The sequence below is a fragment of the Diceros bicornis genome, chromosome X (assembly GCF_020826845.1).
Source record: "Diceros bicornis minor isolate mBicDic1 chromosome X, mDicBic1.mat.cur, whole genome shotgun sequence".
Taxonomy (NCBI): Eukaryota; Metazoa; Chordata; class Mammalia; order Perissodactyla; family Rhinocerotidae; genus Diceros; species Diceros bicornis.
The window spans coordinates 13,804,242-13,821,925 of NC_080781.1; the positions used below are offsets into that span (position 1 = coordinate 13,804,242).

The 17,684-nt window shown below is 37.9% G+C and overlaps 1 protein-coding gene across 1 annotated transcript in view; it reads left to right on the forward strand.

Annotated features, from left to right (window-relative positions):
* Nucleotides 1-17,684, forward strand: part of TXLNG (taxilin gamma) — a 57,980-nt gene that overhangs the window by 28,329 nt on the left and 11,967 nt on the right. Inside the window, exons 3-8 of the mRNA XM_058535348.1 lie at nucleotides 3,799-4,102; nucleotides 6,715-6,806; nucleotides 11,732-11,902; nucleotides 13,187-13,381; nucleotides 15,629-15,748; nucleotides 17,276-17,350. Of these exons, the coding sequence (XP_058391331.1) occupies nucleotides 3,799-4,102; nucleotides 6,715-6,806; nucleotides 11,732-11,902; nucleotides 13,187-13,381; nucleotides 15,629-15,748; nucleotides 17,276-17,350 (957 nt within the window). The remainder of the gene's footprint in view (nucleotides 1-3,798; nucleotides 4,103-6,714; nucleotides 6,807-11,731; nucleotides 11,903-13,186; nucleotides 13,382-15,628; nucleotides 15,749-17,275; nucleotides 17,351-17,684) is intronic.

Genomic DNA, 17,684 nt, shown 5'->3' on the forward strand with positions numbered 1-17,684 from the left:
CCAACATTGGATGAACCTTGAAATCATTACTCTGTGTGAAAGAAGCCAAACACAAAAGGCCACATATTGTATGATTCCATTTATATGAAATGTCCAGAATAACCACATCTATAGAGACAGAAAGTACATTAGTTGCCTAGAGATGGGGGTAATGAGAAAATTAGGGATTTATATCTAAAGAGTACTGAGTTTCTTTATGAGGTGACGAAAGTGTTCTAAAATTGATTGTGGTGATGGTTGCACAACTCTGAATACACTAAAAACCAGTGAATTGTGCACTTTAAAGTGGTGAATTGTACTGTGACTTACTATCTCAATTAAAGGTGTTACAAAAAAATAACTAATAGAACAGAGAAACTAGAAATTAGCCAATTCCATTCCTCAGGTAGCTTTCTTATTCAGATTGATCCTAAGAGAGACCTCAGGTTTTCCTTGGTGAGAATTATTTATGTTCCCCCTTCTTCCAACAAATTGCTTACTCATTATATTTTTGATGTGGCTTGACACCACGTTTTCTGGTATTATGTGAGTTTTATTATCATTGCGCTTCTGACAAATTCTGTTATGTGTTAGAGATAAGCAATCTTCCATTTTAAGTATCTTTTAACAGACTTTCATCAATTTTGAAAGCCAACATTGTGGTTTTGTAGCCCGATTTTTATACTAATGGTTTTCAGGGAATAGGTTTAAAAATTATTTTTAAAAAATTTGGGAAGATGGTATTAATAGTACTCATTTTTTTTCTCTGTATTGCTTTTGTGTGAAAGGGTCTGGAGTCTCTGTTAACATTATCCATGTGCCCAACTGGTGTATGGCAGTTTAATATTAGATATAAAGTAGAGGTGGAACTGGCAGTTATATGTATAATGTAGCATTAAAATGATCACTTGGTGTTTGGTTTGATATTAATACTTCTGTAGTATGTTATTTGGGCATACTAATGGCTTTAAGAAGTTTCTGCAGTAATGAAATTTAACAAAAGACGTTTCCTAAAACTTCATCATGAATTTTTTGTAAACTTAATACTTATGGATTACATTTGAGAAACACTGCTCTATGGAATGCGCATTACATATAGAAGTGAATTTTTAAAATTTTTTTAAAGAATTTAAGTCTTGCAATATTACTTTTTTTTTTAATCTGAATTAGGCTTAGAGTGTGGCATCAAACCATAACTCTGAAAATAGACAACCCATTTCCCCTTAATGCATTAATTTTTTAAAGAAATGAAAGTATTACATGCACATTTTTAAAAAAGTGTCATGAAAAGCAACATATCTCTATTCTTTCTCCCCAAAGGAAAATATTTCTGTTTTGGTTCTTCGTAACTCTTGAATAACGTATAAATCACAACTTTTAAAATAAAACCTTATCGGGCCAGCCCCGTGGCTTAGCGGTTAAATGCGTGCGCTCTGCTGCTGGTGGCCCGGGTTCGGATCCCCAGTGTGCACCAACGCACCGCTTCTCCGGCCATGCTGAGGCCGCGTCCCACATACAGCAACTAGAAGGATGTGCAACTATGACATACAACTATCTACTGGGGCTTTGGGGGAAAAAAGGAGGAGGATTGGCAATAGATGTTAGCTCAGAGCTGGTCTTCCTCAGCAAAAGGAGGAGGATTAGCATGGATGTTAGCTCAGGGCTGATCTTCCTCACACACACACAAAAAAATTTAACATAACTTTATGGAAGTAAAACATATATTCAGAAAAGTATACAAATCATAAATGTTGAGGCTTAATGAATTTTCAAAAAGTGAACATCCGTGTTACTCCATCTAGATCAAGAAATAGGATATTACCAAGCACCCTGGAAGGCCTTACCCCCAACAGTAACCACTATCTTGATTTCCAGCATTGTTGATTAGCTTTGCCTATTTTTAAAATTTTTTTATTGAAGTGTAGTTGACATACAATATTATATTAGTTTCAGGTGTACAACATCACTATGTTGTACATTTTTATGTACAATGTTGTTTGACATTTATATACATTATAAAATGATCACCACCACAAGTCTAGTAGCCATCTGTCACCATACAAAGTTATTGCAGTATTGTTGACTGTACTCCCTATGCTGTTCATGACCTTCTCGTGACTTATTTATTTTATAACTGGAAGTTTGTACCTCTTAATCCTCTCCCCGTATTTCGAGCTTTGCCTGTTTTTGAACTTTATATATAAATGGTTTCCTACAGTATGTATTCTTCTGGCACTTTCCTTATATTATTCTGTCTATGGGACTCATCTGTGTCGCTGCATCTAGCCATAGTTCATTCTCATTGCTGGATGGTGTATGAGCAGACTACAATGTGTTCATTCCTCTGTTATTAGAAATTTGGGTTGGTTCTATTTTGGGGCAAGTAGAAATAGCGCTGCTTTAAACATTCTTGGCCTTTGGCTACATATGGGTACACACTTGGGTAAAATCCTAGGAGTAGAATTAACTGGGTTGGAAGGTATCCATATTGCCAAAGAGTTTTTTAAAGTGGCTGTACCAATTTGTTCTTTGGAAAGCACAGTACTTGATTTATCAACATTAGACTGTAAAAGATAAGGATTTAGTTCCCTTAACCTCTCCCTTCCTGCTACTTGGATACTTTAAATTATGTTTAGTTCTTCAGTTGAATACTATTGTAACTTGAAATAATAATCTCTGCTCTCTTATTAACTTTGGAAAGTAGCTTTTCTCCATTTGTGATAAGAGAGCGATATTAGACACCTCACCCCTCAATTGTATCATTCAAAAAAGGAAGAGGCCCTCTTACATACAGACAGGAAATGTACAGAATTTAAATTTGTGCCACATCATGTGACCAAGTAGTGTTAACAAGGGGAAAAACCCCATAAATAAATGAGGTTAACAATATGATAGAAGAGAGAGTAAGATAAAATTACTGATTCGAGAATAAAGTACTGGAATAAAACCATCTCTCCCATGCCTACTATCTATATTTGTTAGGGCGGAGATTGCTGCTTAAAACATTAGTCTCAAAATTTCTGTGGCTTAACATCAGAGCAGTTTATTTTCTTGCTCATCTAATAGTCCAGCATGGGTGTTCTTTGTAAGAACAGTGGCTTTCCTTGTATGCACGTGGGATTTAGGGGCCTGGGCTGCTTTCATCCCGTAGCTCTGCTGTCTCTTAGGCTCTTGGAGACCTCTGCATTCAGCCAGAGTGGAGAAGAGTTTGTGGAGAAAGAACATGTGCTTCTAAGAATAAAAGTCTTGTTGCAGAAAGGACAGTCATCACTTCGGCTCACATTCCATTGGTGGGAACTTCATGTGGGAGTCCCAACTAGATGTGAGGGGCTGGGAAATGTAGTCCCGGGCTGAGCACTTGTCCAGCAGTGCCAGCTCCACAGGATATTGAAGGAGCATGGATTTTTGCTGGGTAGCTAGTGAGCCATTTCTGCTGTACCAGCTCCTTGAGGATAAGACCAGAATAATAATGTTCATTAATTTGGGATAGTTTCACATCTAAGATGCTAATTATTTTAAGTAGTGAATTTTTATAGGGAAATAAGTTTAGATTTACAACTAAATGGCGTTTCAAGCATTTAGCAAGAAATGGTTCCTTTGGCACCACTTAGTTGTGTGATTTGTTTTAACTTTAATTGTCTTATACTTTACAGTTGGGTCATCTCTCAGTGAAAGTTAGAAACTACCATATTTACTCCAATTTTACAAACTGCTAAGAAAGAAAAAAGCTGTCAACCTAGGGTGTGCCATTGGTTGTAAACATTGATTACATTTGGTTCAACCCCCTTTTCCACCTTTTCTCTCTTACTTTCCCTCTAGTTTGTGATTGGCACAATGGAAGAAGCTGGAATGTGCGGGCTAGGGGTGAAAGCGGATATGTTGCATAACTCTCCATCAAATGATATTCTTCAACATCAAGACTCAAATTGTGGTGGCACAAGTAACAAGCATTCATTGGAAGAGGATGAAGGCAGTGACTTTATAACAAAGAACAGGAGTTTGATGAGCCCAGCATACTGCACACAAGAGTCAAGAGAGGAAATTCCTGGGCGAGAAGCTCGAACAGATCCCCCTGATGGTCAGCAAGATTCAGAGTGCAACAGGAACAAAGACAAAACCTTAGGTAATCATCTCTGCTCCGTGGTTGGACGTTTTCACAAGCTGCTCATTTTACTTATATTTTCTGCAGCACAGGTGATTAGGAACATGGCCAGTGGTGAGGTAGATGTTGTTTACCTAATGCGTTTGCCGACTTCAGTGGGGTGAGTCCACCTATCTGCTCCACTTACGAAAGCAGGAGGCGAAGACAGCAGAATAGGAAGCTATTTCTCTCTAAATAATCAAGAATTGGCTTTCTTGAAAAACTTTGGGGCCAACTTGATGGAAGTAGTATTCGACTTGCCTTGTTTGCATCTTTAATGTAGTCCGAGCAAAATTTACTGTGAAAACTGTATATTTATTTGATCATTTTATTTAAAAACTTACAAAACTTTAGAGACTACATAATTTTATTTGTAGTTCAGGATGTGGGTTAAGACTGGCTTTCAAGGGTATGTTTTCTTTCTCCTGCTGTATTTGAGATTTAGGACAAAGAATGTGATGTGTTAAATCTCATTATGAAAGCTGAAATCCTCTTTTATTTTAGCCTTGCTGGTTGCCCCTAAGTTTTTTATACTTGTTATACCTAAGATTAACAGTGTTTGATTTGTATTGTTTTCTATATGCTAAGTTAGAATTATCCTTATTAAATCCATTTTCTGCTAACTTGGAAAACTAAAATTTATAGAAATACAAAAAGTAATTTTAATTTCTTACAAGACAGATTTCTTCCAAATCAGCAGCTCCAATTATATATGTAAAAGCAGTGGAGTCTTAAAAAGTTACACATAATGTTACCATGTGACCCAGCAATTCTACCTCTAGGTATGTACCTGAGAGGATTGAAAACATCTGTCCACATAAAACCATGTACATGAGTGTTTGTGGCAGCATTATTTATAATAGCCAAAAAGTCAACAGCACAGTTATCCATCAGCTGATGAACGGATAAACAAAATATCTGTACAGTGGAATATTATTCAGCCACAAAAAGGAATGAAGTACTGATACATCCTATGTGGGTAAACCTCAAAAACATTGTGCTAAGTGAAAGAAACTAGACACAAAAGGCCACATATTATATGGTTTTGTGTGAAATGTCCAGAATTGGCAAATCCATGGAGACAGAAAGGATAGTTTTTGCTAGTGGCTTGGAGGAGAAAGCAATGAGGAGTGACTGCTAATGGGTATGGGGTTTCTTTTTGGGGTGCTGAAAACGTTCTGAAATTAGTGGTGATGGTTGCACAACTTCCTGAATATACTCAATTATACACTTTAAAAGGGGGAATTTTATAGTATGTGAAATATCTCAGAAAAACTCGGAGTGTGAGTTTAAAAATCTTCATAAAAATTTCAGGTTACATTATGCTTATTTCTGAATATATTCAATAATCATGTTTAATCATGTCTTAAAATTCTTAATGGCTTTGGGCTGAAGGAGAGACGGTTTTGTTACTAAAATTTTATGTGAATAGAAAAGTATTCTATTTTGAAGTCAGCCTGCTTTTTTTCCTCATAGCAGTCTATACCATATACCGAAGTCATTTTAATATATATATATATTTTTATTTAATATAAAGTCATTTTAATTTTTTTAATATAAAGTCATTTTAATATATATATATATTTTTATTGTCCTTCAAGTTTTTTTTTTTGTTGGGAAAGATTTGCCCTGAGCTAACATCTGTTGCCAGTCTTCCTCTCTTTTTTTTCCTCTTCCTCCCTAAAGCCCCAGTACATAGTTGTATAGTTGTAGGTCCCTCTAGTTCTTCTATGTGAGCTGCTGCCACAGCACGGCTACTGACAGACAAGTGGTGTGGTTCTGCGCCTGGGAACCGAACTCCAGGTTGCTGAAGCGGAGTGCACCAAACTTTAACCACTAGGCCATCAGGACTGGCTCTAGTATATATTTTTTAATGAAATATCTTACATATAAGAGTGAATGTTTTAAAAAATAAAAATGGTACCTATCACCCAGCTCTAGAAATAAAACATTATTACTTATTTTGAAACAACATTTGTACCCTCCTGTCTCAGCCACTTGCTTCTCCCTCCTAAGTCCTTAAAATACTGTTGTTAAGCTCTTTTCCCCAAGGGAAGAGCTATCTTGACATCCTTTTCTTTATACTAAACTTGGTTAACACACAGAATATGCTTACTAAATCATCAGAAGTTATTTAAATTGCTCATAGGAAAAGATATGTGTCACAAGTGATTATGTGCATCTTAGGCAGAGAGAACCAACTGAAATTCCCTTTGAACTTGCTTCTATATTTGTACTTGGTTAGGAGGAAGCTTTTAAAAATATTCTGCCCTTTGTAACTTGCCCTTTGTCTTAACTTGGACATCAGTGGTTAAGCAAGGGAATTTTTAAGCCTTCAGCAAGAGTTCTTCTTACAAATAGCTAGCAGTGTTAATGAAGAAATTTGGGGTAGGGGTCAGGAGGGAGAGGTGCCTGCTAATCCAGAATTTTAAAATAGCTTTCTTAATTTAGTTGGTAAATCTCTTATTTCTAGTTCTAGGCGTAAATTATTTTACTCTGGATGTCAGAACATAGGAAGTGTTACGTAGAGTTTACAGGTTAGATTTGATCTCATTCTTCTTCCGGGACTTATTTCTTATCTTGTTAATCATCAGGAAAAGAAGTTTTATTATTGATGCAAGCCCTAAACACCCTTTCAACTCCAGAGGAGAAACTGGCAGCTCTCTGTAAGAAGTATGCTGATCTTGTGAGTATTAAATCGAGAGAGTGAGGTCCATATAAAATATAGCAAAATGTACATGTGCTTGATAAGCTTTTTAAAATACGATTTTGATGTAGCTTTAAATGTAAAATTATATTTTATTCCAAAATTGAAGAAGAGAATATTATTTCTTGAGGCTTTTTGTTGCTTGTATGACTTCATTTTATATGATGATATAGAACATTATAATGCTCAGATATGGCATAGATTTTTTAAAACTTAGAGTATTTCTAAGTTGGCCTTTTCATTCCTGTGTTGTGATGCTTTTGATGCCAGTCAGTTGGGGTATAGTGGTTCCTGTATTTAACTTTTCCCAAGGGAATTCTAGAGATAAAGGCTCTAACCATTGTGATTGAAATTGTGAGTTAGTTGAAATAGTCTATTAAAACAATACTCTGTCTCAGAAAAATATTTATTTAGCATCTACTAGGTGCCAGGCTTTGTTTTTTTCATCTTCCAAAGAAATTGACCTCGTTTGTTCTGGGCCTACGTTATTTCAAGTAGCATTAATTCTCTTTTTAAAATTATGAAAGCAATTTCAACATGGAGACACTCCCATCCTATTTAAGTTGAAGATGGGGAAAGTCATAGAACCCTTTGAAATAAGGGTTGTGGGAAACTTAGAGTGAGTGGTTCTAATAGAAATGCTAAAATTAATGCCTTTTTGAAATACTTATGTGACTTATCATTGACAATTTTTATGCATTTTCATCTGTTGTTAAAGCAGTTATTCCATATCATAAACACTACTTTTTGTCAACGATCAGCTGTAAAAATGAATTCTGGGGCCAGCCCGGTGGCGTAGTGCTTAAGTTCGCACGCTCCGCTTCAGCAGCCCAGGGTTCATGGGTTCGGATCCCGGGTGTGGACCAACTCACTGCTTGTCAAGCCATGCTGTGGCAGCATCCTATATAAAGTAGAGGAAGATGGGCAGGGATGTTAGCCCAGGGCCAGTCTCCCTCAGCAAAAAGAGGAGGATTGGCAACGGATGTTAGCTCAGGGCTAATTTTCCTCACACACACACACAAAATGAATTCTGTTCATTTCTCAAAGAATTACAGTTAATTTCCCTCAGTTTATAAAGGGATCTGTGTATACCTCCACATAGCTGGCAGTCAGCAGTCTGGCACCTTCTACTATTCACAGCAGCAGGAAACCCTGCACATCAATGAAAATGGCCTAGAACAAATGCAAAGATGACAGAAAACACAGTGTGGTCAGATTGCTGGATTCAGGAAAGGAACGCTTCCATTGGCTGTGGAAGACAGTCCCTATTGGTTCCATCCCCATGAGGAGGATCGTGTGAGAAGTGGTGGAAAAAAAAGACAAGAACAAAAAGGGAAAAGAAAAAAAAATTGAGAAAAGAGTAAAAGAAAAAAGCAGTGGTAGAGGGTTAGTTACCTGATCCAGTATGTGACAACAGCAGCCAGCCATGAATGGATTTGGAGAAGAAAGGGCAAATAGTTGCCTAGGGCAGTCCTTCTCACACTCACAGAGATCATCGGGACTTTTGTTAAAAGGCACATTCTGATTCACTGGGTCTGTGTTGAGGCCTGAGAGTCTGCATTTTAACAAGCTCCCAGGTGATGATGATGATGCTGTCAGCCCTTGGATCACACTTTAAGTAGCAAGGGTCTAAGGTAAATGGCTTTTGTTTGTTTTGTGTGTGTGTGTGTGGGAATGGTTATTTTTAAGCACCAGGAATAATCACTACATTCATTTGAGGATGTGACACATTGAAGACTTACCTTAGATTTAGATTTGTGCTGAACGTATGAAAGACGAAATGTGTCTGTTTTCAGAAAATGTTCTAAAGCTTTATTTCTTGAAACAACACTCATTTCTTTTAAAGGGTAGAGTATATAGGTTATGTAGCAGTGAGACCATCAAGGGAGTAGCTTTTTCTCAAGGATTATTCAGAAAACTTCCCTTTTGCCATTTCTGTCTCCTGCCCTTTTTGTGACAGCATCATCTCACATCACTGTTGGTGTGGCACCGACATGTAGGAAAGTCCTGTATTGCAGGTGGAGTAGCACACTGCACTGTAATCTGGGTTGTCCACCAGGGAGACCATGTGGCCACCACAGTCACCAGATAACACGGGTCCATGAAATTGTCACATTTCACTTGCTAAGTGTGGACACCATCAGGCCTGTGACATGAGCCTTAAGTACGTTATAGTGCTGTTCTTCCTCATTCCTTACTCAGTTCGTGTATGTTATTATAGTGAAATGATCAATCTTGATATCCAGTTGGGTAGGTATATCCTCCTTACTACTTTTTCCTCAGAAGTATCTTGGCTATTCTTGGCTCTTTACTCTGTAAAATTTTAGATTCAACTTATTAGTTCCATGGGAAAAGCCACTTGGGGATTTTGAAGAGCATTTCATGGAATCTATAGATGCATTTGGGAAAGAATTGCCATCCTCTTGAAATTAATGGAGCTTAAAAAGTGGATATCCTTATGGGAAAAAATGAAATTAGATCCTTACACACCCTACACAATGATCAGTTCCAGGTGGATTAAGGACTTAAATGTCAAAAATTAAGTTTTAAAAATTTAGGTATTATTTAGATTTATTTACATATATTAATAGGTGAATATTTTTCCAAACTTGGGTTAAAGGAAGGATTTCTTACAACACAAAAAGCACTATCAGAGAAAAGATTGCAAAAATTGGCTGTATCGAAATTAAGACTTTCTGTTCATCGAAGACACTTTAAAAGAGAGAAGACACATTACAGACTGGGGAGAACGTATTTTCAACAGACATAGCCAACAGAAGATTTAGTATCGAAACTATCAAAGGAACACCTGCAAATGAATAGGAAAAGGACAGATAGCTAGCCCGGTGGAAAGCTGGGCAAGAGACGTAGTAGGAGGCATTTCATAGACATGGAAAAACAAAGATACAAAGATATCTTAACATAAAGGTACATAAACATACAGAGAGATGTTCCACGTTATTACTGATCAGGGAAATGCAAATCAGGACCACAGTGAAATGCCATTTTATACCCATTGTTTGTTGTGGCATAAATTAAGAATTCTGATCGTACTTAGTTTTGGAGAGGATGTGCATCTACATGATCTCTTATAAATCGCTGATGGGAGAATAAATTTGCTGGCCACTCTGGAAAACAGTTTGGCATTGTCATGTGAAATAGAACATTTAGAGATGACTGCCTAGCAACCCCACTTCTATCTAGGTTTACACCCAAGAGAAATTCTTACAGGTGTATACCAGGAAACACATAGGAGAATGTTCATATCATTGTGAGTAATAAAATCTGGAAACAACCCAAATGCCCGTTGACAAGAGTGAATCAGTAAAGTGTGTTGTTTGTGGTATATTTTTTAAAAAATAGAATATTATACAATCTGTGGGCCAAATTGGGCAAGGCCTGTTTTTGTACTGCTCACAAGCTGAGAATGGTTTTACATTTTTAAAGTGTTGTTTAAAAAAAGAAGAAAACACAACAGACACCGTATATGGCCCACAAAGCCCAAAATGTTTACTTTCTGGCTTTTTACAGAAAACATTTGCTGTCCCCTGATCTATGGCTACACGCAAACAATCTGGATGAATCCTAGCAATATAATCCACAGCTGTGCTGTCCAGAACACTAGCCCTTAGCTACATGTGGCTACTTAAGTTTAAATTAATTTAAGGAAAATAAAAAATTCAGTTCCTCAGTCGCACTAGGCACAATAGAGTCAAAACAACTAAAACCAAAATGATTTATTTTAGGACCACACACAGATGACATAAAATAGGAGAGCAAAGGAGTCATGAACCCAGGATTCAGAGTTGTGGTTACCCTGAGTCGGGGAGGGCAGGGTGAGTTCCAGCCCTCGGTGGAGTTACAGAGTGTGTGCAGAACCAGTGGCCTCCTTGAACTGTGCTGCAGCCCATAGGCCATAGTAAGATTACTTTACACAAGTATTATACAAAAACCAAATTAAGTTTCTGGCAGGAATTGCCGTCAAGGTATTTTTCATAGCTGTAAACATATTGCCTCTAAGATGCTTGGTATGTTTTGATAGGCCACAAGGTGTCACTCTTGCTCTTAAAATTGTGACTCAGCATCATTTCCTTCTTAAAGTAAAAAGATCAGTAGGGCTGCCATCTTATCTGTTAGTGTTGATTTAACCTTGAAATAGACTCATTTCCTTCAAACCTAAAATTGGAGTGATTCCCTTCTCACAAGGAATCTTTTTTTTTTTTTTTTTTGTGAGGAAGATCAGCCCTGAGCTAACATCCTAACATCCATGCTAATCCTCCTCTTTTTGCTGAGGAAGACCAGCTCGGAGCTAACATCTATTGCCAATCCTCCTCCTTTTTTTTTTGCCCCAAATCCCCAGTAGATAGTTGTATGTCATAGTTGCACATCCTTCTAGTTGCTGTATGTGGGACGCGGCCTCAGCATGGCTGGAGAAGCGGTGGGTCGGTGCACGCCTGGGATCTGAACCTGGGCCGCCAGTAGTGGAGCGCGCACACTTAACCGCTAAGCCACGGGGCCGGCCCTCACAAGGAATCTTGAGTGCTGCTTATTAAGTTCTAATTCGGAGGACCGTTTGAATAAAGTAGCCCGTGTGTGTTTTTCAGAAAAGTAAAACTTGATGGTGTTGAGTCCTAAAAAGTTTTCTGAAAACATCAGTTTTTTGTTTTTAATAAAATTGAGATTGATTGTTTTTTTCTTACCCTATATTATTTGCTTACTTTCCTGTCACAACTGGAAAAGAGAGAAGGTTGGCAGAGTAGCATGGCATGAAACAATTTAAATAACAATTATACTACAATATTTGGTTTTTGAAAATGTGTTCCATAGCTCTCACTGTAATCCTTCGAGCCATAACTCCAAGGTTTTCACTGTACTTCCTAAATGTAACTGCTTATTAATTTTAGCTGGAGGAGAGCAGGAATGTTCAGAAGCAAATGAAGATTCTCCAGAAGAAACAAGCCCAGATCGTGAAAGAGAAAGTTCACTTGCAGAGTGAACACAGCAAGGCTATCTTGGCAAGAAGCAAACTAGAGTCTCTTTGCAGGGAGCTTCAGCGTCACAATAAGACGTTAAAGGTTAGTCGGTTCATTTGTCTGTTTTTCAGGAGGGACGGACTTAGCTTGTTTTATAATCACCGTGTACCTATTTGCAGTAAATCCTTGTCTGTACTTGGAGACAGAGACACTACTTTGCTTTCTATTTTGCTTGGCCTGATGCTTCTTAATGTGCCTCATGCTTGGTCATAGAGAGTCTAGATGAGGTGGATGTTTAGACCACAGCTCTCCTGCTTGGACCCGTGCCTTAGGAAACTCAAAGTTGCCAATTTTCTGCTGAGCACTGATGAGGTTAATTACCACGTATGAGAAGTTGACGTGAAATGAGAAGCAAGTAGGAACAGACTTGGGGCAGAATGAGTGTGGGAAGGAAAAACGTGTGCTGAGCTCCTCCAGGGCTGTGAATCAGCTCCATTGCCAGGCTGCCCTTGCCCACCCCAACTACCCAGTGGCTGAGTACTTTTAGAATAGCACTTACACTTTGGCTGATTATAAAGGAAGAGGGAGCAAGTACCCAAAGATTAATTGGTACCAACAGGGAAAGCAGGAAAAGAGCAGAGGCATGGGGTGTACAGTTTCGGTATGATGTGGACTGAGTGGAATCTCTCATCAAACTCCCCCACCACAGCAAAGCCCCAAAGCCTAGAATATAGGAGCGCTCAGGAGATGGATTTTCACCTGTTGTGGGAGCTGTTAGTTTTTTCTTTGCTTTTGAACCCTTGGATTTAGATATTAATTAAAGTAGGTGGTATTTTTTTCCCATAGTAAATCACCATTTTGATTGGACTGATGACTGTTTAGACATGTAAAGGTCTTTTAGCACTTGTATCCTAGCAAGAGTTGAAAGTAAGCTTTTCCAGATGCAGATTCCTTTTGTCCTTTGCCCTCTGGGGAGTAGAAAATGTGACCCAGAAAGTAAGCTACAGGAAGGGATCTATCTCTTCAGGCTGATTTAAGATGCTGCCCTGTGTAACCAGCAAGGAGGGTATTTGGGAACATAACATGGAGAGAACTGGCTGTGTGGAGAAGCTCCTTGCTTACCTTTCAGGAAATGAATTTTAAATGGTCACCTAGCACTTACTTTAGAGCAGGGCATTTAGCGTCTCTCTCCGATTGCTCCATCTGCTTAGGAAAAGCTGCTTGCTTTTAAATGAGAGCCTTCTGGTCATAAGTAAAGGGTAGGAATTATAGTTCGGCAGCAACACTTCGGGGCAGCAATAAATGAATCCACATAGCACCAGCTTCTTTTGTGAGCGTCTTATCTATAGGTCTATGCCATTAACAGAAATTATTTTGGATAATAAGGAAGAAAATATGCAGCAGGCACGAGAGGAGGAAGAAAGACGTAAAGAAGCAACTGCACACTTCCAAATTACTTTAAATGAAATCCAGGCACAGCTGGAACAACATGACATACACAACGCCAAACTCCGCCAGGAAAACATCGAACTGGGAGAGAAACTGAAGAAGCTCATTGAACAGTATGCACTGAGGGAGGAGGTAAAGACCTTTTGTTTGTTTAGACAGCTTTTCCTTATGAGCATGAACTTTTCACCATTCACTCCTAAAGTAAAACTATTGTCACAGGATGTTTTAGAACTTTTGTATATGCACAGTGGAAGTTGGGCATTTATTAGGATAAGGCTCAGCCACCACACCAGTGACATTCTTTGGGATCATCACTCGATGGCCCAGGAATCAGTGGATTCGGGTACAGGAGGCAATTGTCTTCCATGTGATACTGGAAGATTGTGATTTTAGCATACAGATTTTTTTCTCTCATCTAGACTAATAATAAGTGTTCAGTCCCCAAATATCCCATATTTCAGACATCTGTGATAATCTGTACAGTCTGTACTACCATTGCATTACACCTATGTTTCAGATTTTTTTTTTTAACGGGGGTTTTAGACTATTGGGGAGAAAAAAGGAACTTATTTCTAAACCCTCATACGTACACCCACTGAAGTAAAAAGTTTGCTGGACGGATGTATGGCTGCAGATCTTGGTCATTGGCCTCCAGCTAAGACTGGCACAAGCTAGTTGGGAAGTTCAGAGGTGATGTCTGGATTAAGAGGAAATAGATGATCGCCTGCTTTCAAAGCTTCCTCACTTTGAGAGGTCAGATGGGCAGGGTGGAGGCCTTGGAGTTTTAAATGCTGCATCCCCTGCGTTTACGTTAGTAACAAGTCATGCTTTTATGTGTGTTGTATCCCTTACACAAACAGGTTAAAATAGCTGATTAAAATTACCAAAAAAAAAGATTGAGGCACCTCTGTCGGTTATTGTATCCAGTTTTGAAGGCAAACTTTAGATTATATTAATTTAGAGTTTTACATACAGCCCTTCAAAATCTGTTAAGTTTGTTAAAAGATTTTATCACTCTCTCTGCCTTTTGCTTTTTTTCACTTTTTATTATGGAAAATTACAAACTTAAAAGTAGGGAGAGAATATATCACCTGGCTTCAGCAGATGAAACCATAGTTTCACCTGTATCTCTTCACCTTCCCCTGGGTTATTTTGAAGCAAATTCAAGGTGTCGAATTAGTCCATTCGTAGATATTTGAGAGTGTACCTCAAAAAGATAAGATTCTTTTTTAAGCATAACCACAATACCATTTCACACCTAAAAAATTAACAATAAAATTATTTAATATTAAATATCTAGTCATTGTTCACATTTTTGAGTCTCTCTCCCCCTTTTTTTTTTTAAAAAAAAACAAAAGCTATTTGAAATCAAGATCCAAATAAACTGCATCCATTTCACTGGTTGATATGTCTCAAGTCTCTAATATAAAGATTTCCTTTTTTCTCTCTTTTTTATTCTTACAGTGTGTTTATTGAAGAAACTTTTTTTGTCCTAGAGAATAAATTTTCTATTAGATTATAAAGCCCTCAATTTTCTTAAAATTATCCTTTCAGTTTTGTTGTTTAATATGACAGTCTGCCACATCACAGATGTAGAAAATTTGATAATTATATATGGTTAAATCACATTACTTGTGAATCTTATTTATTTTGAATATTATCAAATGTCTCTTTGGTCAAGAAGAGTTACTTTTTCTGCATCTGACAAGGGGTGTCCTGGTGACTTTATTGTACATAAATAACCACTTAACAATTTCATTTGGAAAAAATAACAGTAAAAAATAACTTTTACCAAATGTCTAATATATGCCAGGCCCAAGTGCCTTACATAGTGTAACCATTGCATTGGCTTTTACTACTCTGCGAAGTGGGTGTGCTTATCCCCTCATAGGTAAGGGAACTGAGATTCAGCAGGGGCAGAATTTGCCTGGGGCCACACATTAGTCAGGATTTGACCCCGGGCCATTTCTACTGTCACAGCATGCTGCCTCCACCTGAGAAATTTGGGAAAATTTAATGGGCAGAAAAAAAAATATCCAGGAATTTTGTGTATGATGTATGGATTTAACAGTTTAATCTCCTTATCCATCTTTTTCTTGATACAGTTTGAGGCTCATTTTCATTTAGGGCAGAAATAGAAGTACGAGCTGCAGTTGCTGAGGTGCTTGATGGCCCACCTCTGAAAGGGAGGGGTACAGGGTGGGGTGTTTGCAAAGCACAGGGTTCTGCAGGTGCGGGGACAGAGGGACCCAATGTTAGCAGCTGTGGTGGCATTAGCAGCAAAAGCAGGATAATAAAGAAGGTCTTTTAACTTGTGTTATGTTTCCTCGTCATTGTTCCTCCTTTATTAAGTGATAGAAGATGTTACTTTTCCCATAGCATATTGATAAAGTGTTCAAACATAAGGAACTGCAACAACAGCTCGTGGATGCCAAACTTCAGCAGACAACACAGCTGATAAAAGAAGCTGATGAAAAACATCAAAGAGAGAGAGAATTTGTAAGTTCTATTTCTTAAAAAAAGAAATTATTGCCAAAATTGTCACCAAAGCCATTTAAAACATTTAAACTTATTCTGCGTTGAATGTAGCACCTGGGTCATGCTAACTAGTTTTTTGTTCTAGACTGAGAAGGGCATTTGTGTGTGTTAGCATTCAGCTTTTTATTTCTATTTAACTTTTTATGGAGAAGATATACTGGAGAAATGAGAGACCAAGTTAGTGGAAAGACCTGTACATTTGACTTTTCTGTGCTTAAAATATTTATTTCACTTTTTAGGTAATGGTCACCAAGTTCAAGAATTATACCAGTATATAGCACATTAAATTCAGCAATTCCATTTAATAATACCAAGCTTACGAAACATGGGTCTCCTATATACTGTTACATTTGTTTTCAAACAAGTAACTTGAAACCAGGGAAGCTTTGTTTACTTACTCTGGTATAATTTTCTAGTTAAATTTTAACAGAATTCTCTATACCCTAATCACTCAGCATTGTTGTATGCTCAGATTAAATTGCCTGTCAATAATTGTGAATACAGTGGAATCTCATTGGGTATGTCTATTTAACAAATGCAAATCCAACTGTATGTGCTTAACCAAAACAGTAATAAAAGTGAGAAATGATTATGGTAATGAGGACTGTTCATCCAGCCTTCACTTAAGCCCTGAGGTGAGCTGGGTATGAAGACTTGGTTCCTGGGGGGCCCTCAGGATGTGAATGTGTCATGCTGAATGTGAGTCTAGGGTTAAGAGAGATGCATTTTTTACACAGCGTGGTCCTTCCATGTGAACTGACAGTGCTATCCTGTGCATAACTGAAGAAACATTTGACATTTCCAAAGCTGGAGTATAAATTTCATATATACACACGTACATGTGTACATTACATGTGTATGCTCTCTAGTTGGTTGAAGGACTTTTCAAGGCTTATTTGGACTATGCGTGACATTTTACTTCAGGGACTGAATTTCACAGCTGCCTACTATGCAACACTATATAATTTTCTTGAAAACCCAAGTACATAAATTAAAACTCCCATCCCTCCTCTCCCCTGCTTTTTAAAAAGTGATCAGAAACCAGGCCTCGATTTTATTGTTTCCTCCATACCCTTTCACCCTGCCTCATCTGGCCCCTCATGGAGTAGAGGGGCTTTTCTAAATCACCCAGATAATGTCAAGATTCCTAGCCATGTTTTCTGCTTAGATTGGACTATTAGACTTCTAATTATTTTCACCTAAAACACAGCAATATAACCCTGAGTTTTGTAAACCTATTACTAGCCCTCTGGGGTATTTTTTCTTAAGCAATAAAAGATTATTCCAGCATTCTTAAGTGTCAACAAGTGAAACAGATCGAAGATATAAGTAATTGGCAATTGATGTAACAGAATGTTTCATCTGTAGACTTGTGGTTCTTGCTAAAATAATAAGTGTAAGGATTAAGCCTAACTATCTGGCCATTTGACATTGGAGTCATATTTGTAATTACTATTAGTATTCTGCCAGACTGTTTCTGTTTTCTAGTTATTAAAAGAAGCAACAGAATCGAGGCACAAATACGAACAAATGAAACAGCAAGAAGTACAACTAAAACAGCAGGTAACTTTGACAGCAGGGGATAGTAGAACTTCTAAGAAAAATATATGGTTCATTTGATATATATGTTGAATCTCCTCTAAGATGCTTTTTGCTTGTTTCCAGCCAGAACTGAGAGTAGATCGCGCATCCGTGGTGGAGTTTTCTTCTTTGTTTAGGGAGACCAACTCATCCTGATTTGCCTGGCACTTTCCTGGTTTTTGCAAAGTCCCATGTCCCAGGAAACACTTAGGTCTCAGGCAGACTGGGACGGTTGTTCACGCTATCTGCAGTGTCCCCTTTCCAATAGCCCAGGTGTTTTCTCCCTGTCTCAGTCTGGTCCCATGCATGTCAGCTA